The 19298-nt window shown below is 48.3% G+C and overlaps 6 protein-coding genes across 6 annotated transcripts; 2 read left to right on the top strand and 4 right to left on the bottom strand.

The window, feature by feature from the left end:
- Positions 1 to 2561: 2561 nt before the first annotated feature.
- Positions 2562 to 3703, bottom strand: EDB91DRAFT_1159573 (uncharacterized protein). The gene is made up of 5 exons (XM_041319749.1): positions 3499 to 3703; positions 3044 to 3444; positions 2928 to 2993; positions 2841 to 2877; positions 2562 to 2769 (listed from the first exon to the last, which is right to left on the bottom strand). Exons 2-5 carry the CDS (start codon positions 3344 to 3346, stop codon positions 2699 to 2701), a joined length of 477 nt encoding a protein of 158 aa, XP_041172675.1. The 5' UTR covers positions 3347 to 3444; positions 3499 to 3703; the 3' UTR covers positions 2562 to 2698.
- A 465-nt stretch (positions 3704 to 4168) lies between these two features.
- On the top strand, positions 4169 to 6090 carry EDB91DRAFT_1311366 (concanavalin A-like lectin/glucanase domain-containing protein; the record flags this gene model as incomplete). The annotated part of the gene is made up of 9 exons (XM_041325108.1): positions 4169 to 4581; positions 4638 to 4765; positions 4816 to 4896; positions 4953 to 4977; positions 5031 to 5292; positions 5350 to 5365; positions 5423 to 5583; positions 5644 to 5704; positions 5752 to 6090. Exons 1-9 carry the CDS (start codon positions 4443 to 4445, stop codon positions 6088 to 6090), a joined length of 1212 nt encoding a protein of 403 aa, XP_041172674.1. The 5' UTR covers positions 4169 to 4442.
- A 581-nt stretch (positions 6091 to 6671) lies between these two features.
- Positions 6672 to 8863, top strand: EDB91DRAFT_1311323 (maltose permease; the record flags this gene model as incomplete). The annotated part of the gene is made up of 13 exons (XM_041325107.1): positions 6672 to 6797; positions 6852 to 7024; positions 7081 to 7205; positions 7256 to 7355; positions 7481 to 7546; positions 7597 to 7823; positions 7879 to 7938; positions 7990 to 8090; positions 8145 to 8300; positions 8358 to 8392; positions 8445 to 8564; positions 8628 to 8750; positions 8806 to 8863. Coding segments are annotated over 13 exons (1470 nt in total), but the record flags the coding sequence as incomplete, so codon positions are not given.
- A 1232-nt stretch (positions 8864 to 10095) lies between these two features.
- On the bottom strand, positions 10096 to 12700 carry EDB91DRAFT_1159504 (glycosyl transferase family 90-domain-containing protein). The gene is made up of 6 exons (XM_041319748.1): positions 11996 to 12700; positions 11555 to 11928; positions 10809 to 11494; positions 10670 to 10755; positions 10414 to 10617; positions 10096 to 10361 (listed from the first exon to the last, which is right to left on the bottom strand). Exons 1-6 carry the CDS (start codon positions 12430 to 12432, stop codon positions 10295 to 10297), a joined length of 1854 nt encoding a protein of 617 aa, XP_041172672.1. The 5' UTR covers positions 12433 to 12700; the 3' UTR covers positions 10096 to 10294.
- A 320-nt stretch (positions 12701 to 13020) lies between these two features.
- EDB91DRAFT_1059942 (ubiquitin-related domain-containing protein) lies at positions 13021 to 13956 on the bottom strand (the record flags this gene model as incomplete). The annotated part of the gene is made up of 3 exons (XM_041314299.1): positions 13021 to 13250; positions 13320 to 13406; positions 13464 to 13956. 3 exons carry the CDS (start codon positions 13954 to 13956, stop codon positions 13021 to 13023), a joined length of 810 nt encoding a protein of 269 aa, XP_041172671.1.
- A 2332-nt stretch (positions 13957 to 16288) lies between these two features.
- On the bottom strand, positions 16289 to 18315 carry EDB91DRAFT_1239226 (amidase signature domain-containing protein; the record flags this gene model as incomplete). Its single annotated transcript, XM_041321826.1, has 8 exons — positions 16289 to 16382; positions 16438 to 16565; positions 16618 to 16976; positions 17027 to 17088; positions 17145 to 17232; positions 17281 to 17353; positions 17409 to 18231; positions 18284 to 18315. The coding sequence occupies 8 exons, from the start codon at positions 18313 to 18315 to the stop codon at positions 16289 to 16291; spliced, it is 1659 nt and encodes a 552-aa protein (XP_041172670.1).
- Positions 18316 to 19298: the final 983 nt, after the last annotated feature.

Raw genomic sequence — 19298 nt, 5'->3', positions numbered from 1 at the left:
CGAGGGCAACGACACAAACACTTTCATATTCGGGGCCCGTCGCACCGAGGGACTTGTGTTGGAGAGACTGTTGGCGTTCAGCTTCGCATCAAGCTGGGCCAACAAACCACCTCGCGGCAGCTTCGTATCGATGGTGACGTCTGACGCAAGGACATTCGCCTGCGCAACCATTGTTATGATGGAGCTTGCAGAAAACACGACTTTACTTACCGTTTCATTTTTAATCGCCTTGCCACCACGAAGGGTTTTGACGCGCGCAAGTCTCGCCTGTTTATGCTTCGATGTACTGGCATGGACCTAAGGAGGGAGTGTTCAAACACAAACAGTCTAGCATACCGAATACCATACCATGTATTTGGCCAAACTACCAAAACCATCTGCTTTTCCACCATCTGCTGTGGATCTGGCACTTAATGGAATATTAATAGCAGCGCAAGCCTGCTCCAAACAGGTGACTACGCCATCTACAAATTTAACTCAGCGAAGACTTCATATCCACAATAGGGAGCGCTTACATCCTCTCTTTGGTTGTAACGTGACTCTAAACTGTAAAGGGGTCGTCAAAGAGGGATGTATATCGCGCCAGATGATGGAAGCTTACGTTTGTATCGTATGGTTCTATTTCCAGATGCTGGCGAAGTGCAGCGAGATAGGACTTGGGAACAGACGCGTCCTGAAATATCTTCAGCCTGCCGCACAAACGACGCCGCGTGCATGAGCGTCAATCAATGCGTGCCTACCCACATGTTTCTGAAAGCCAAGCTGCTCCCTGGCAATAGCAAGAATTTCAGGCTGGTATGAAGACGTAGCTGCCGCGTTCATAGTGGTACCAAGGTTGTGGAATAAACCAATGGCAAGAGAAGGGCAATTTGAGAGACGCGACGCGACGCGACTTTAAAGCGCGTTTGTTTGTCATTCTTTGTTTGTCCGCGTTTGGATTGAGTTCACCTTGCGTTCACCGCGTTTTCAATCAAGATTCATGACAGCCTTTCATCTCAAACTTTCATCTCCTCTGACAGCGGAGAGAGAAGGGACGTTCTACATATGGTCTGCGTAAGGGAGCCCATCAGACGCCTCTGAGCGCTTGTCGGTGACGTTGATTCATGGTAATTGCCCTCCATCCTCTGTCCAGCACTCCTATGTTGTTTCATCTAATCAACCACGGATCTGGGAAGGCGTGGCGTATAAGCTCCCACCACTGCTCGTGGTCACCTACAAATCGCAGGACGCGCCTTCTGGTGTGTGCAACCCAGTGAACGTTGTTTTCATCAATCGGGTGAAGGACCAGAACCCGGACGTCAATATACTTGCCAATTCAATGCCCGACGTTTAAAATCTATCTTGCGGACTTCACTCGCCTGATGCTCACTGTTCAATGGTACCATATGACCGTGACTAGTGTACGGGTTCGGCGGCTCTGGCTCCGATCCCCTCTCGAAATGGAGTTTCCGGCGATCTCCCTTAAATCTCCCTAGCCTAATATCTAAACCCTAGATCTTGAGGTGGTGCACAAGGAGTGATGCTGCATCAGGATAACACTATAGTATAGGTGATATGGTAAGATAGGATGCAATGTTAATTTGACGAACGGATCCGACTCTGGGCTATTGCTGTATCTCCCTCGTTGGTTGTGGCAGCATGGTCCTCGCTGAAGTCAACAGAGGCACCATTTGATATCATTGTTTGGCCCTACATTCCGTAAGTTCTTGTCCTAAGTGGGCTGATGCAGGGTCAATCGCGCCAAAGAATACAGTCGTTCACTTAGGACAAGTACGCGAGGATTATGAACGCATCCATTTCCGATGAGGACGGTACCTTAGAATTCATAATCTGACGAGGTTGTATGTATGCTTTCAAGTGAATGTTATCGCAATCCCTCGCTCTCTGGGATCCACAGCTTTCATGTTGCATGCTAAGGCTCTTAACAAATCTCCAAGGGAGACCCTCCAAGGCGATGTCGATGCTTCGAAAAGATTACCAGAGATCGCGCGATCAAAGAGGGACGCGGCATAGTGAACCGCATTCGGGGGCTTCAATTCAATTCGTCCAATCTGCAGGACGCTTCTTCCTCTGTGAGTGGCTCCTGGAATACGTACAGACTACGCTCATTCACCAGGCAGAATAAAGGATATGTTGTGGAGACAGTACGAATTGCATGATATAGTGCACACGATTTTGGCGAGGTAAGGTTCTGGCTGCGGTGCACCACTGCAATTCGAAGGTGGTGCAGGGTACAGTCGCAGCCGGCCCTCATGTGGGCAGGCGATCCTCGTCCAAAGGATGCGACAATTTACTCTTCCTCTCTCGGACCAGAGGTATTCCATGCTGTTAATCCTTGCCTAATCGGAAGGCGGTTTTAACACCTCTTGAATTACCATGGCTATTTGGTAATTTATGCTACGTTTTGGGGCCACACAGCGCTGACATCAAAATTGGTCTTTAGCTTTTGGTTCAAAGTTGCCTTGACGCCAGAAGTGTAAAGGTCAACGGCTATCTTTACCTGCCCATAGCCCCCACGCATTGGTCTATTCTGTGTCCATATTGTGTGATATTACAGTTACGATCTGGATATCGTCACATAAGTACCTTATCTAATAATAATAAATGATCCCCTAATACATATCCCTAGCAATATGATACGGCGAGCAATTATCCTTACATTAAATGTCCTGACGCATCTCCTTTTAGTGGCGTAAACTCATGGCAAGTTCAACAGTTCATGTCGAGTCCGTACAATGATGCCCTTGGAACAGGCATCATGGTCGCAAGCTGCTTCCGAATTTGGCGAACAGGCTCGTCGGTTTGAGGCTCGTCCGGCGCAATGGGTTCTGGCAACTCACGACTTGAATATGAATTCTGACTGTTGTAGGTCCTCTCCTGCAAACAGTAATGGGGTCATATTTGATAGCAATGACTCAACGACTGACTGTGCTATAATCAAGGGATGGGCTCTTTGCTTCATCTCCCGTCAATGCCGACAAGATGTGCATTGCCTGATTGAATGACTTAGAGTCGCATAACCACCATGATCACTTGCACACACCTTATTATTAACTTTTGATGGTCGTCCGAAAGAAGACGCATTGCTGAATGCGCGAGAAAGAGTGAGACGCTCGCGCCTTAAATCTTGATACTCCGATAGCGTTTTATCCAGTTGATTATGCAGCTCCGCCTGCTCCTTGCGAAGCTTCGCAGCCTCCGCTCGGAAAGCATCTCTCTCCCGACGAACTTCAACGAGGTCGCTGAGCAGTCTAGCGTTATCTGCTTGAAGCTGTTGGATAACCTTGCGTTGACGGGCGTGGACACTTTGTAGCTGCTCAATCAGTACTGCCGAGGGCTTGTCCATCGTGAATAGAGAGTGCGCAGAAAGTAGGAACTTCGAAGTAACTGGATGTCGATGGACGGAGACTCATCTTCTCTTTTTATTAGCTGAACCGTATCGTACTATCCATCACCATCAGGACAGCATGATGTTGATTTGAGAACGTGCACACCCACCTGGATCCCCACATAGCTACTAGTAGTGATATGTTGTATACGTTACTCGTCGTCGTTCCAGGGGTTGACCGTGATGGGATGATGTTTCTATTTTCGTTGACTGCCTCTCATACTAGAGTCTGTGCTCTGCTGTGTTGCCAGTGATTCTTTTGATGTCCTTGGTGTAGGGCCTACAGAGTCCGCGCATAGCTTCTAACTACCCCCTAAGCTTGGTATGAACACCGCACATGTAGATGTCGATGATGCATTGATATCATGCAATGCATCATACAAGTTGCGCTTGTTAGTAGCTGTGCATCAACAAGCGCCAATCGTTCGATGAGAGCATCGGCCAAGTTCAATGTTTTACATCGCATTGCAGGTAGTCACTAGTCTATTTCCGCGGAGGCAAAGGATTTGGATGATTTCACTGAGCTGTTCAGCACTGCATTCTTCCTCGACGCCGGCTGAGTTCCAGCGAGGCTCTTTAATAGACCTAAACAATTCTAATCGATATGATAAACATTCAACTCAAGGAACCAGACACGCTTCTTTGCCTGGCGTTTGCCTGGAACTTGGCTAGATCACCACCTACCAAGAATAGTACGGTACTTTGGGAGTGATTTAAAAAATTAGAATCGAGGTTTGAGGCCGTGATCCTCGACCATTCCCCGACGGGCCGCGGCAACATGGGATGCACGATGTGACTCGAAGCACCGTCACGCACTTCTGCCCAATTCTGCCTGTCACGCGCCTCATGCTTGTTCGGATTCCAAAGCCAGACGGGTGCACCGGTATGTAATGTTTCATTCCGCAGGATCTCGAGTTCTCTTTCCGCTCCAACCCACCCCTTCTCCAGCTGGTAGTTCGGCTTCTTGTCCGACCATTATTATTGATTTTCTGACTATATGAATGCCCTCGGGCCTTCTTTCTATCCATATTTCCACGCTTCGTGAATCGTGACCATGAAGCATTGGCTCGCGCTTGAGATCTTTGCTTCCTATATATCTTCTGTGAAGGGCTATAGTCTTGTGCACGAATATTCGGGGCAGAGCTTCTTCGATCGCTGGGACTTCTATGGCAGTTATGACAACTTGACTCAAGGTGAGTATAGTATTCGTCGTCACTTGTCTCCCACTACAGTAGGAAGCATTCTGCAGGTAACGCCATATGGGTCAATGAATCCTATGCATCCAGTCAGGGGCTGGCGTATGTAGACAGTCAAGGCCATGCCATAATTAAAGTGGACAACATAACAGACGTGCCTATGGGCCAGAACCGCAGCTCAGTGCGCAAAATAAATAAGCCAAGCATCTAGCACTTATTACCGACTAACAGGTTCGCATAACCACTCAAGATACTTATGATCTCGGAAGCCTGTGGATAATTGACCTCAATCACCTACCATATGGATGCTCGGTGTGTTGTAACAGGCTTGATTCACTCGTCACTGGCAACTGAACCATTTTCGTGAGGTTTGGCCCGCGTTCTGGAGTTTTGGTGCGCGTGATGTTGTCGGTCCTTCAATTTCACCCACTGACGCCGCGTTGTAGGGCCTGACTGGCCGGAGAATGGGGAGATAGATATCATTGAAGGCATTAACTTAATGTCCGACAACCAGATGGCTATCCACACCACGCCAGGATGCACTCATAATGGATCAGAATATCAACTTGGTGCAAGCGGTTCAACGGCCAACTGTTCTGAACCCTCTGGATGCACAGTGATGGAACCTTCTCCGAATAGTTATGGAAGTGGTTTTGCAGAAGCTGGCGGGGGAGTTTGGGCGACACAATTCGATGTGTCAGGTATCTTGTACGCAGTTGCACATCCCATATCCCCATTATCCTTAGGGCTGACTATCATTTGCAGTATCTGGTTCTGGAATGTGCGATTTCCTCTTGAGTTGGCTGAAAGATTGTAATGTGCGCTGACTATTCTTCAGCGCTCCGATGTGCCCGCTTCCATTAGTCAAGCTAATTCGACTTCGATGGATATCACTCAGTGGGGAATTCCGCATGCCAGTTATTTTTCTAGCACTTGCAACATTCGCCAATATTTTAGTGCGCAGAACCTAGTTTTAGACATCACTCTTTGTGGTGACTGGTGGGTTCCCGTCATACCTCGTAACACAGAACCTTCGTAATATTCATATGTTACATACAGGGCAGGAGTTGGAGACACTTATAATGCGACATGTGGCGACTCAGGTCCAACAGGCTTATGTGTGAGTCCTAACAGCGGTAAATAACATTTAACTCATTTCCGGTACAGTACCAGGACTGCGTGGTCGGACCTGGAAGCCCACAATATGACAACGCATATTTCAACGTATCCTATATTCGTGCATATACCTCTGCTCTACCGTCTGCCACTCCAACGACATCCAGCACTTCTACCACGGCAACCACGAGTTCCACCACAACGACAGCTCTGCACACACCTTCGCTAGGCTACGGTGGTTCCATCGGGCAATTCGCTGAGAGCTCCGATAACAATGGGTGGGGTGCAATAGTGATGCTCCTCATTGCAGCCCCAATTGCCATGATTGGTTCATGGCCACTCATGTTCAGGAAGCGGCGTCAGGCCATGCAGTCACAGCCGCCTGCGTAGTTTCACCTCACTCACACGACTTTTTACGACTACATTCCATATCTATATTGGACAAGGAATAACTGACAGATTGATATACTATTAAGTAACGACAGAGTCGCTTGCTTTTCATGTGACATCAGTATCATGATCATGTGTGCGGACCTAGTCCACGTGTTAATGTCGGGTCATGCTGCATCGTGATTTAGACCTTCGGGTCCTAATGTCGACCTTCAGTGTATGTATGTATCTGTCCAACCTACTATGATGCTCATGCCTTTCCCCCAGTGCTGGCAGCCTAAAGGTTTTGCCACTGGGATTTACCTCACCTCACTTCGGGAACGAATTTGGTTCCAAATTCGCTGTTGTTTTATCGTTCGATTTGCCAGTTCAGACACGGCTTCTATTCCCGGCTTGACAGGCACGACTGCAGGCGCCGGATGCCTGCATAAAAACCGAACAAAGATCGGGACGGGGCCCCATATACTCCACACAGAACCATGACTGGCACAGTCGATGAAAAAGCAGCTCAAGCGATGCACTCAGAAGTTGATGCAACTAGTGGTTTTGAGAAGGGGTCACCCTATGGCAACCTCACGGTGCTAGCGCAGGCTGCTGCAACTGATCATGCCATCACCCCAGTACAGGCTATGCGGACGCATTGGCGCGCCTTTGCATGGTGCTTATTCATTAACATGGGTGCACTGTTGTGGGGCTATGACTCTCAGGTGGGTGATTCCACCATGAATGGGTGCGACGGCGTCAAGATAGTCTTCTCCTAGGTTGGCGGTGGTTTATTGAGCGTTCCTTCGTTTCGTAGGGATTTTGGGAGCTTTGTTAATATTGAGGAACAATACGTCCTTGCTGCATCATGGCAAAGTGCCTTTAACAGTATCAGCTCCGTTGGTGGAATGGCTGGAGCCTTCTCTTTAGGTCACATCTCGGAGCTCTTCGGGTACGTGTATAGTGTGAGGGTCCGCAGTCTTGGATTTTCTTGCTCACATGAGACAGACGACGTGGCGCTGTCGCTGTCGCTTGTCTGGTCTCCATCGTTGGTATCTTGGTACAATTCCTCACGCCTGCCCATAAGAACGGGATGCTATTAGCTGGCAAATTGATCAACGGGTTCTCGCTTGGTTTGACAAATGCTCATTTTACCTTTTGTTGTTTCAACTGACTTGTGTAGGAATGTTCGTCTCAAGTGCAGGATCTTACTGCGCAGAGGTTTCCCCTCTCGCGTTACGTGGTATCACTACCGCATCTGTTAATCTGTGGATTGATTGTGCGTCTCCTTCTCTATGTACATATAACCTAATTCTATGACTTGAGTTCTAACATTACACACTACATCCAGTGGGTCAATTGTATGTTCATTACTTATCTCCATTGGCACATTACTAAACGAGCATAGCATGTCGAACGCAGTAATTCGCGGAACAGGCAACCGAACAGATGTTTATGCCTACCGTTTGCCTTTGTAAGTCGCTCAATTTTTTGTCCTACGTTCGACTTTATCCCTCCATCCAGTGCACTCCAATGGATCTTTCCAATTATCCTTCTTGTAGGCCTTCCTTTCGCTCCGGAATCTCCTTGGTGGCTCGTCCGCAAAGGGAGGAAAGATGAAGCTCGGAATGTCATCACGCGGCTCGGTGGTCCAACGATCGATGCAGACATGCAACTTCAACAAATCCAGGACACGATTGAGCTCGAGGATTCGTATGCGGCGAGTGCGAGATACATTGATTGCTTCAAGGGTTTGTTTCCGCGCCGGCCATAATCTTTGATTGCATTCTGATTAGAATACAACAGGGGTCAACCTCAGACGCACTGTTGTGGCAATGATGGTCTTCGTGCTTCAGCAAAGCGCCGGTATGTTTCTATTCAATGAGCGTCAATACCAGTATGCTGAATATTTGAAAGGGGTTGTATTCGTTCTGGGCTTCAGCACATACTTCTTTGAGCTTGCTGGTTTCGCTACTACCAATGCCTTCAACTTGGGTGTCGGGGTGACAGCCATCGGCGTAATCATTTAGCTGTTAACTGCTCTTCGTCAACATCGAACGATCTTTGTCTAGATTGTTGGCAACCTGCTAACATTTTATACAGTCAATCGATTCGGTCGTAGATTCATATTCTTCTGGGGAATGCTTTCCTGCACTACAGTGCTATTGTTGATCGGCTTTATATCCATATCACATTCTCAAAGTGCAAGATGGACGGTGGCTGCCTTTGTGCGTTGCGTCCCTGTTGAGGATGGCTCGCATCTGGTACTGATTTTCCTGCCCTAGACAATCATATACAATTTCGTTTATCAAACTGGGATGTAGGTCACTCTGCGCTGTGAGGCTGTCCTTCACTGACGGGCTGGGTCGCAGTGGTCCCCTAGGCTATGTCATTTTTGCTGAAGTTTCGTCGGCTAAGCTGCGGTCGAAGACGGTCGCATTAGGAATCTGGGTCAATTCTTTGTGTGGCATGGTTGTGAATATCGTTGTCCCGTATCTGCAAGTTTTTCCTTTTTTTTCTTCTCGTAGTGCATCTACTTAAGGGTTCTTTTCCAGCGTCAATCCAGATCAGGCAAATCTTGGTGGATACGTTGGCTTTATTTTTGGCGGCCTGGCTTTTGCTGGAACAATTTGGACCTGGTACTTCATTCCGGAAACTAAGAATCGCACAGTAGACGAGTCAGTTCACTTCAATCACTGCTCACCGATCTTTTCTGAAGTGATCTTAATCCAGGCTCGATGTTCTTTTCGAACAACACGTTCCCGCGCGTCACTTTTCGACACACGACATTCTCAACTCCAATTCCCCTTCCATTTAAAGCAGTGGACTCACGAATAACGGGCCCTTCATATATGCCTAATACGCTGTGTTCGCGGTCAAACGACCATGGTCGATCTATTACATGTTACGGCCTATATTTTGCGTAACACTCCAGGCTTCTGTTGGGATCTACCTTGTAGTTAATAGGTTGTGTCTGTGCTCTTCCTTGCAACAGCGTCTAGCGAACGTCTTGAAAGCTTCTAACCGTCGGTGCCTCTGAACCACTTTTAGTATCAGGATATCTCAAGATGTGCATCGTAGATCACAATAGAAGCTCGGACACGGATTCAATGACCATTCGAGCTCGTATCTTCAAGGTTTCGACTTCTTGGAACTTTCGAAGAGTCCCTAACAGAGGCTTGACAAGATATGTCAGTATAGTTCAAACTTTCCTGAGCTCTTGCTAGTCTGACAATTGATCCAGGGGAATGACTTCTAGGGCAATGACACAAACTTCACGCCTCGTCGCACAGCTCCACTCGCGGACCCATCATATTCCCTTCACCTGCGGCATTTGTTAAGGCACCGTTCTTACTTCGGCGTTCAACGTTCAACCCTCAAATATGCCTCCTCAACCAACGCCACTCAAGTCCCGGCGTTGGAATTTCAGCTTATCTCCCATCAGAACCGTGACCTCCATACATCCCGTCGACGTTGCTCCTACTCGCGATGACGACGGAAGCTCCTCATGACATCACCGAATTTGTCCGTCAGCGGAAGTGGCCGCAGCTATGCAAGGCACGAGCGGCAAGACCGCTACTGGAGAAACATCATAAGGGATAGGATGCTGTGGAGTTTATCTTGTTCGTCGTCGATCCACATCGAGTCGCACTAGCGATTGGGTGCTCCAACTTGAAAGAAGAATGCGTCTTTAGGTGCTCAATTGCATCGCATCATACTTGTCCTGGTCACAAGCATTGAGAAACGATGTGATTTTGGTGCAAGCTGTACGAGTGCGGCTGAGTGCCACTCGACGGTTACCTCCATCAATAGCTCGAACGTTTTGCCACATCAGCACGCAAGATTTCTCTGAATTCCCATGAAGGGTACGCTAAACAAACCAGTCACAAGACTCACAACTGCAACACCTATTTATTAATAGTTGTGTCACCTCCGACTACACGAATATTACCTTGGGTTACCAACCGCAACACTAGATGCAGTTCTCGCTCAACGTTGGACGTTGCCAACAAGTACTAACGACGAACAGAAAGCGACTGGATTGAGGATGAATCCCTCTCATCAAATCAATTTGATTGTGCAACTGGTTCTTGTTCCTACAGAATCCCATGAGAGGCCCTGAAACAATCGGGGAAGTCGTTAAGTTTACACATAACATACGTCCTGTCCGACTCGCAAATACACGATCAACCCAAATTTCCGACCTTCTTACGCGGGTACACTAGTCTTCTTTGTATGTCATTGCATCGCGGTCGAGGCTGGAGACGCGTGCATACTCCAGGAATAACCTTGAATCGATCGATGAGAACCCTTGTCTTCTGAAGAACGAAAAAATCCTACCGGAACGTGTATGCTGTTAGATCTTCTCGCCTCCAATACTTCTTGCTCCACTCGCGCCCTGCGGTGGCTATTTTTTGTGCCAAGTCTTCATGCGCGCCTTCTCCTTGAGGTCCACCGCGGAAGAATGTGAGCGTATCATACAGATCAGACAGATCGACTTGTACAGGCACGTAATGCAGCCAGGGCGCAATGCGGTCCATAAACCTACAAACACAGTTAATATGTTGCGCACGGATCGAACGAGAGGAAGACTCACCACTCGGGATATATTGTACTCTTAAATACAAGGGAATTTGATGTGATGAGGCGCTTAAACCGCCCAGACCAACCATGCCCATCGATCTGAAAGTGGTGAATAATTGAACGTCGTGATTGAATGTAATAGACCGACTAACATCGAAGACATATTTATAACGGCCGGCCTCTTGGTGTGTCTGCATTTTCCTCCAGTCATATAAATTATCTAGCTCACCGCAGAGATTTGGTGCACAGGAGCCTGCCTTTCCGGCAAATTGGATGTCGATCATTGGATTGAGGTGTGCTTTGCGCAACGATATGGGTTCTCCAACAGGTTCGGAATCGTTCACAGGCGAACGAAGCACATCCACTGTTCCTGCCATATCATTGACGTATCGTATCATACGGTCTCTGTGCCCTTGCCGCCACCTGGTATGAACGCCATGAAAAATGCCAGTATTGGTACCGCGCCAGAGCAATCTTTCGTCTATCTTTTCTTCCCATGGCGGGTTGTCTGAGGCATGAAGGTCCTCCACCCAGCCGTAATCAACAGCTGGTCGAATGTCGTGGTGAACCACCGTGGCACATAAGGAGAAACGTGGAACGAGTGTGCTCTGTGGATTCGGCCCTTTGTCGTGCGACAGGAACTGGCCGTGGCTGTGGAGAAGAAAGGGGTTCAGGCATGGGTCCATCGACAGGCGGTGATCGGAAATGAACGTTTTGTAAGATGGGCGCTCAGGAGGATTATCGAGATCGAGGGGATATTCCCAGGCTGGAGAATATGGAGAGCAGGCCGAGAGCCATCCAGACCGCTGCGCAGTCGGTAATTCGTCCCGTTTTAGAACTTGACATCATGTTTAGCATACCTCGTTGCAGCTGACCGCGACGGTAATCAAGAACTTACTGGATCGGGTAGCAGCCGCGGCAATTGCCATGGATCTGACGCCATAATCTGAAAGCATACTTGGATTGTCGTGAGGAGAGAAAACAGCACGAAAGGGAGGCAGAAACTGTTCTACGTCCTGGAGTAGTCGCAATATATTGTCGATGCGCTTAAGGAGGGGTTCTTCACTACCTGGCGGTAGGTGGTAGCCGACAACCTCGATGTGGGGGCTTTCATCTGATTTTGCGATAACCACAGTGTGTTCTTGCGCCTCTAGTTCTTCTCGGGTTTTCTGGATAGCCAGAGGATCGATGCCCCAGAAAGGTTCCAAATCACGGTAGATCTCGTCGTATTCGTCTGGAAGCTGGACGTTATGTGCTACTACATAGTCCCACCTGCAAGCCCAACGGACATTCACTATGAAGGTCGTTTAATATCAACTTCTATATATTGAACACGTACCATTTCTCGAAATGAAGAGGAGGAGGCCTGCGGTATCTTCGTTTATATTCCGTAACAGCCTCGCCTAGAGTTTTGCTTGCGCGCTCAAGTTTGTTTGCCCAAGCTTCCTCCGCCCGCTCTATAAGCTCAAAAATTGGATGGGGTCCGTTGGGGTTGACAACTAGCAACCCATCATCACCGTAGTGATGATTACGGAGTGGAGCTGACTGGAGCTCCTCGTGGCTGGTGTCCTCGACCTCGTCGAAAAGACCATCATCCTCAGGAAAATAATTATGGATGGGAGGTCGTGGTGACGTGGGAGAATCTAAATCCAGCGATGAGATGATCTCGAAGCGGTGTCCAGGTGGTGCAAATACAACATTGCGCAAGGTGGCTGCCAGAACGCAGACAACTAGAACGCATGCGATGGACCTGTATGAGACTGATATCCTGCCCATGCTACTGCCAGGGAGTGGGAGAGAGTTGTTCGCTTCCCAGCGGACATATTTAATAATCCACGTAGTAGTGGCATGCAGGTACTAGTTATTCCCATCAGCGAATCTCCCTTTTGGCACCTTCTTTGATAATGGCCGGCGCTTGGCCGGCACCTTGTGTTCGGATGTATGGATCCAAATCTGTTTATCAGCGTACTGAAAAGCGGGAGAATAGTTGGAGAATCATTACTACTTAGTACTTGTAAAGCTAAACTTGCAGCGAGCTCCTGGCTCCGAGGATCCTTAGTCGTTGTTTGTTTACTCAGAATATGGCAAGTGAGGATTCCACAAGTAATTCAACTTTGTCCGTGTATAAAAAAGTGATCAGATGAATTAACTGCAGTAGTATATTATGTCCAGCCGTTCGCTAGAGCAGCACGCGAAAGATAACTTGCATACCATCGTAAAGAAACCCAGTCCCCTCATAAACAAAGTACTCCTCCATTCATTCCATTCAGATATCACGTGTCATCCCGAAAATGGCCTGATAGGCTTGACCTACTCCCAGACCTCCGATTTGAATCTTCTAAATTGTCGGTACCTCTGCCCACATTAGCAAATGATGCATCCACAGCAACATCCCCTTCCCACGGCATCATCGGCACTTTCTTGTGGAATCTCTGTGTCGCCGTTTAACGTTCCCCTCCTGGCAAATGCATTGCTAAGGCGTTTCTTTTTCATAGTGTCATCAACCGTTGAGATGTTAGAGGGACGGATGGAAAGATGAACAATCGTGGGCAAGGAAGACGAGGATGATGGTAGAGAAGTTGGAAATGAAAGACCTTAGAATCATGTGCCGTCCATCGGCAAACAATAAGACACACGGAACATTGCGCAAGACAAATACTCACGAGTAAGAGTGTCCTCGTCTTGCAAAATCTTGCCTAGGTGAAGAATTCGCAAATGTGATGGGGCTTGTGGGGTTTCCTCTTGCCAATCTGCATATAATAACAGTTGTAGCATTAGATCCAGTTTGATGATTCAGAAATTCTAACCTGTAGGCCACGCATTCCACACCAGCTCTTTAACCCTTCCAATTGTATTTGCAGGATCAAAAGACATAGTCCGTCTTCGGCCAGAGACGAGGAGAAATGTCAGGGACACTTGAGGGGTTTGAGGTACTTGTGCGGTAGTTCCGTCTGCGCCGGACGTTACATTGCGGTTGACCACCGCAGCGTCTGGCGTAGCTTGGCCTGAGGGCGAAATAGAAATCGGAAGCGGAGGGTATGCCCCAACGGTCGGAACGCCGTCGACATCGACATGAGTGAACGACGTGCGCGCGCTCGCGGAGAGGTACGGGCCTACGGCTAAAGAAGCACGTGGGACCGCACTTGAGGTACCTTGAAGGGCAGAAAATGAAGCTGGTGGATAGTAAGTTGCACGACCTAATGAGGCGGTAACGCTTTCGTATACTGTCAACGGACGGTCGCTAGAGTCTGGTTGTGGCTGGGACGAAGCTGAATCATCCGATGAAGGTTGAGTTTCCATAGCTTGGTCATGTGAAGTAGATTCCTTCATCGCGTCTATGTTTCGGGCTTGGACGCAAGGGTCGGATAAAAGGGAAACGACAATGGAAAGAGGCGTTCCTGAATAGACACAGTTCGTTCAACTTAGAAAGCAACTTCGCAGCAAGCCTGCTGGTTTCAGGCTGCTGGTTTCACTGATAAGATGAAGCACAGGATGGAAGTGAAGGTGAGAAGTCGAGCACAGTCGACAGGTGGCCCTGGAAGCAAGAAAAAGATCCGCGAAACAGCGCTTGTTCCGATGTGACGCGAAGAACCTGGCCGCTTGACAAAAGAATATGATATCCGAGCACACGAGGCGACTGATCAAGCGACTATTGTGAACTCGCAGGGATAGTTCAGGCTTTGTGCGAGTGGTTCGGGACGAAACGGTAGCCACCAGTGAGATGGTATGTTCAGGATGGGAGCAACGGCTAAATATGACGGTGGTAGTGTGAGCCCCACTTACGATTGATGAGGGCTGATGGAGCTATATATATCGAAAACTAAGCTTTGCTAGCCATGAAGGAGACGTGGGGTACCCACGTACCTAGCGGCACAAGATGATGAATAGCAGTGCTAAGTTGTCCCGATTTCACTTTGTGTGGAGACAAGTGAAAGATGATAGGGCTGGTAAAGGCAGTGTGAGGAAATGGTGTAATGGCTTATAAGACCATTATACTCTACTCACTCCAAAGGACCAATATTAAACCCTAGAAAGGCCTAGCACGGTGAGCGTGGAGAGAAAGCTATAAACGTCTGTTGCGTTCGACAAGCGGTAGCAAGCGGCGCGCAAGGCAAATAATGCTTCCGCTTCCGGTACAAGTTCAGACCCAGCAAAACCGATTAGTATCCGGACGAGAATAGGCAAAATGGAAATAGTCCAAAGCTTGTTCCTCACTGCTGCTATGATTGTTGAAGAGGATAAGATAGAGGGGTATCCTTCAATAAATGTTGGATACAACTGGTAACGACTCCAACTTTATTTGTTTTCTGATGTTTGTGTACATGGGCATATCAAATCAAATGCTCCAAACTTACATCATGAGCCGAATTCGGATCGGATCAGTTCAGAGCTGTGATGATAGTTGTCTACTCACTGCATTGGCCCCTTGACAAGTCATGACAACGATAACGCGCTGAATGAGTTCTTATAGCTATTGCCTATCTGTGTTCACGGACCTTTGATCTGAGGTCCATCTATATATCCCCAAACTGACCTGTCCAGTGTCACGCACTTGGAGATCGACTAAGTACATTATCATTATTTCGTCAAGCTAGGGAAGGTCGTCTTCTGGAACATGTCGGATGTGTGAGAAGACTTCCCTCGTTACTCCGCATTTCACCTCCGCCGCTTACAGGCCCATCTGGGCTTCTCATCATTGACACCATCAAGATCTGTCCCCGTCTTCAAGTGACTGAACTTTGTCTCCTGCGAACAATGTAAGACAATGTAATCGCTCTTTCAGCGCAGTCACTCAAGACTTGACATTTAAAGCCAATGACAACTCCGCGCTGTCACCGATGCGAAGTACTGATATCAGAGGATATCAGTCAGGTGATGCCTCTCCCGTGACCGAACACTTGGGCCATGCATCATGCAGAAGATGATCAACTTAAAAATCCTAAGTTCATATCAGTTTCTGGCTGCAGAGTTTCTCCCATGGAGCTTTAGGATCGACATTCTTCCTGAACTGGAACTGACGCTTCGGAAGTTCGAGGACACGTATGAGGCCGCGTGGTGGCAACCCGATCGGAATCGTCATAGTCGAGCACCGTTTCGATAGCGTCGCTTCAGGTGGATTCAGGTTCGCATTCATGTCCGTATATTCGATCATCCAACAGAATAACAATCAACACAGTATAGTCGGCTTTGGAAGCAGTTCTTGCATCGATTGGAAGAATGATCCATTTGCGTGTCGGCCGTCTGCAGTAACTTGCTTTTGCGCGTACAAGGACGTTGTGCTAACCCTCGGTGTGCAGGAAAGGGCCGAGACCGGGTAACGACTTGCCACAGGTTATGTAAGACGATCTTACAGCGTGTGCAGTTGTAAACTAGGAACGAATCGATATTATGACGTTCTGCCCATCGTAATGACGCTCGGTGTTGCGAAATCTTAATAACAATGCCATATGAACATAATTGAACTACGTACTATAAGTAGATGCGGGGACATGTATGCCCCTATACTGAGTACTAACTTTAAATGTGAAAAATGTGCGAAGTAGTAGTGCGGCTCCGAGTACAGGAAATAACTAGGACAATTAACAGGCAAAAAATACAGTAAAATACCCCCATAAATGACATGAAACCGGGTTCAAAATTCCCGGGGAACGAACTTGCGATCGCACCCCTCGAGAGCATCTTCAATGATCTTCATACCCTGCAAGACCTTCTCTTCCTCAAACCGCCTTCCGATGATTTGCACGCCAACAGGCAGCCCGTGCATTCGCATCTGCATCGTACACAGAGTACGCTCCCTTGGAAACCAACCCCATATTTTTGTATTCGGCACTCTTCATGAAATCCTTCGGTAGCGCATCCGACTCACGGTCGACAAAAGATACCGGGAGAACACCAGCAGCATAGTCCAGCTATTCGCCATTGAGCCCATGAATATAATACAAAAGCGAAAATAAAACTCACAATGTTGAAAATCATCATATAGGCAGCAGAAACTAGAGTCACCTTCTCTGCGGATCCAGCAGGGATGGCGGGCAACGAGTGCGGAACTGTGAGCACAAAGTCAAGCCCTTCGACTTCCCATGCATGGTGCCACTTTGCTCGGTACTCATCTCGGGAGACGACGAGCTCGCGTTCCTCGGCTGGCGATTTGGCGTGAACCGTCTCGAGCATCGATGCCTGGATTTCATCACCAGTCAACCTCCGCGTTATCATCGCCAGGATCTTCTTGATCCAAAGGGGCATCCCCAGTAAACTCTTGATACCGAGCATGACAGGGTCAAGTTTCTCGTCCTTACGAACAGTACCAAAGATACCAGCGCCTAAGAGGAGTTCACGTCTGTGACTCACAGCTCGATAAAGGGGCACTCGCCTCCATCTGCAAAGCATAACTGGAATCCGATGTTCAGACCTTCTGCTATGCTAGGGGGTGAACTGGCGATACTGGTCAAAAAAAGAACTGAAAATTTGATAGGGCAATTCAAACGCACAAATCAATTACTTCGTGACCTTGCTTCACCAACGCATCACAAACCCATTGCAAAGCGCGACGGCAAGCAGGAGAAGGAGAAATAATGCCTAAATTTCTGAGCAACGAAGACAACAAAATTCATGAAAGGGACTGACCATCCTCCCAGACAACTCCAAACTTCAGCTTTGTCCCTTGAAGATTTATGGGTCGCCAGGGCAATGGAATGCACTACAATCAATAGCATTCAGTTCTGGTAGAGACTGCAACAGAGAACATGGCGAACTGTGTGGTCGTAATCCCACGGCTGCATCTCCATGACGCGCTTCCAAAATTCTTCAAGGTCATCCAGTCTTCGAGACATAGGAGAACACGAAACAGCCACCGATTCCAGTCCAGGCATAGGGGGTAGCGTACCCCAACCTGGAAATCGTCCTACTGAAGACTTCACGCTGTAGATCCCGCAAAAATGCGCGGGCATCCTCACGCTGCCGCCAATGTCGGTACCGATTTCGATAACACTCCCTCTGCATGCAAGAAGCGCGCCCCCACCACCAGTCGAAGCACCGCTGACGTACTTCTCGTTATATGGATTGCTCGTTCGCCCAAAAAGGTCGGACGATGTCTCGAGTCCGATGAGACCGGGAGGTGTGGTAGTTTTTACGTGGGTGATCGCACCTGCATCATGGAGAAGTCGGACTATTGCCGCAGACGACGAAGCAGGACGGTTGACTTTAGACGAGTAGCCAACGGTGGTGTCGTAGCCTTCGATATCAATACAATCTTTGATGCTGACGGGGACACCGGAAAGGGGTTGTTCGGGAGCAGTGAGTGTGTGGTCTGTACCAGTTGGAGAATCTGGAACTTTCAGGGTCAGAGCTTCTTGGAACATAATCCCAGCCAGGCAGTTTGTGGCCTTTTGCGCTGAGACCACTTTCTTTCCATAAGCTTGCAAAATGCTCGCCGTCGATAGCGAACCCGCGTTGTGGCATTGGACTAGTTCACTGAGTGACAGGTCGAGGACCTTATTATCGGTCTCCGTGCAGGCTTCGAAGAACGAGGGTGGTAATTCATCCAATTTCCTCTGTCGTTCTTCTTGCTTGGAGGCACTGTCAAATTCTTGTGTGAGTTTGTAAACACAGGGAATAACTGGATACACACCAGTCTTGCCGATGATATGACGGGGAGAACATGATTCGGAGTACTCAGTGAATGGAGGCCTGGAACGGATTGTGCACAACACAAGAGAACGCCTCTTTAAAAGCTTCGGACGGGCCGGCAGTATTATTGCAGGTCCTAATTAACGAGTCGGAGTTCTGGGCTTGCCGGAAGGTACAACAGGAAGAGCTGTCAGCCTAGGTCAGACTAGCGGGAGCAAAATTGCATATTGCTACGGAGATATCTCGTCATCAAATAACACGCCAAGATTGAAATGTATTGGAAATTTTATCAGACCTGTTTTTAACAAGGTTGTTTGGACGACCTCTGACAGTGCCAACCCCAAGAAGACGTTGGATCATATCAGAGCTTCGAGAACAAGGCAAATTCCAGAATTGGAATACCGAACCTTCACACTAGCGGTCAAATGATCCACAACCCAGGGTAAGGGCAAAAACTAAGGGACATAGAATTGGTGCATGCATATGTGGTCAAATTGGGGAGAAAGGGTGAAGTCAAGTACCAGTATGGGACGTCTCGACAGCGCCGTGACCCTTTCGTTGCAATCAGCGAGTTTGACAAAAGATGCTTGGCCCATTAGATAGACCAGGTGATTAAATTCTTGCCCATGTTTAATGGTACGAGCCTCAAAAAGAGTTAAAATCAGCCTGTGGCGCGCCTCGGACGCCGTATAGCTCGTATCATACACCTCATGTCGCTCGGTAGCGCCACACATGGCTCTAAGCCGCAACTCGGAATCGGTGCAGGACCCCGGCTGCTTTATATGGTGCAAGTGTTAAGAAATTTGCTTCCATGCGCACTGTCGGACATCCTTGTCCCACATAAAAGGATTCTACGGCATAATGCAAGGACAGAGCAATTGATCCGCGGAATCAATTCGCGTCGACGTCAGGTGCGCGCTCCACTTTTGCTGCTCTTCCGCGGTAATCGTGCGGACATAAACTTGCCTTTCAAAGGCGCACTGCTAGCCTCAGCAGCATCAAGTGCTAATGTCCCG

This window comes from Suillus paluster (genome assembly GCF_016628075.1).
Source record: "Suillus paluster strain FC165 chromosome Unknown EDB91scaffold_77, whole genome shotgun sequence".
NCBI lineage: Eukaryota > Fungi > Basidiomycota > Agaricomycetes > Boletales > Suillaceae > Suillus > Suillus paluster.
Note: the sequence above shows the minus strand (reverse complement) of the source record. Positions and strands in the feature narration are given on the sequence as shown.

Bases quoted from the DNA above. Each gene is read 5' to 3' on its own strand.
- EDB91DRAFT_1159573 (XM_041319749.1), bottom strand. From the start codon at position 3,346: ATGGACAAGCCCTCGGCAGTACTGATTGAGCAGCTACAAAGTGTCCAC. The intron at 2,994-3,043 runs GTGTGTGCAAGT...TCATTCAATCAG, and splicing joins CATCAAAAGTTAATAATAAG to GCAATGCACATCTTGTCGGC. The intron at 2,770-2,840 runs GTGAGTTGCCAG...ATTCGGAAGCAG, and splicing joins TCAGAATTCATATTCAAGTC to CTTGCGACCATGATGCCTGT.
- EDB91DRAFT_1159504 (XM_041319748.1), bottom strand. From the start codon at position 12,432: ATGGGCAGGATATCAGTCTCATACAGGTCCATCGCATGCGTTCTAGTT. The intron at 11,929-11,995 runs GTACGTGTTCAA...TTGGGCTTGCAG, and splicing joins CCTCTTCATTTCGAGAAATG to GTGGGACTATGTAGTAGCAC. The intron at 11,495-11,554 runs GTAAGTTCTTGA...CATGATGTCAAG, and splicing joins CGCGGCTGCTACCCGATCCA to TTCTAAAACGGGACGAATTA.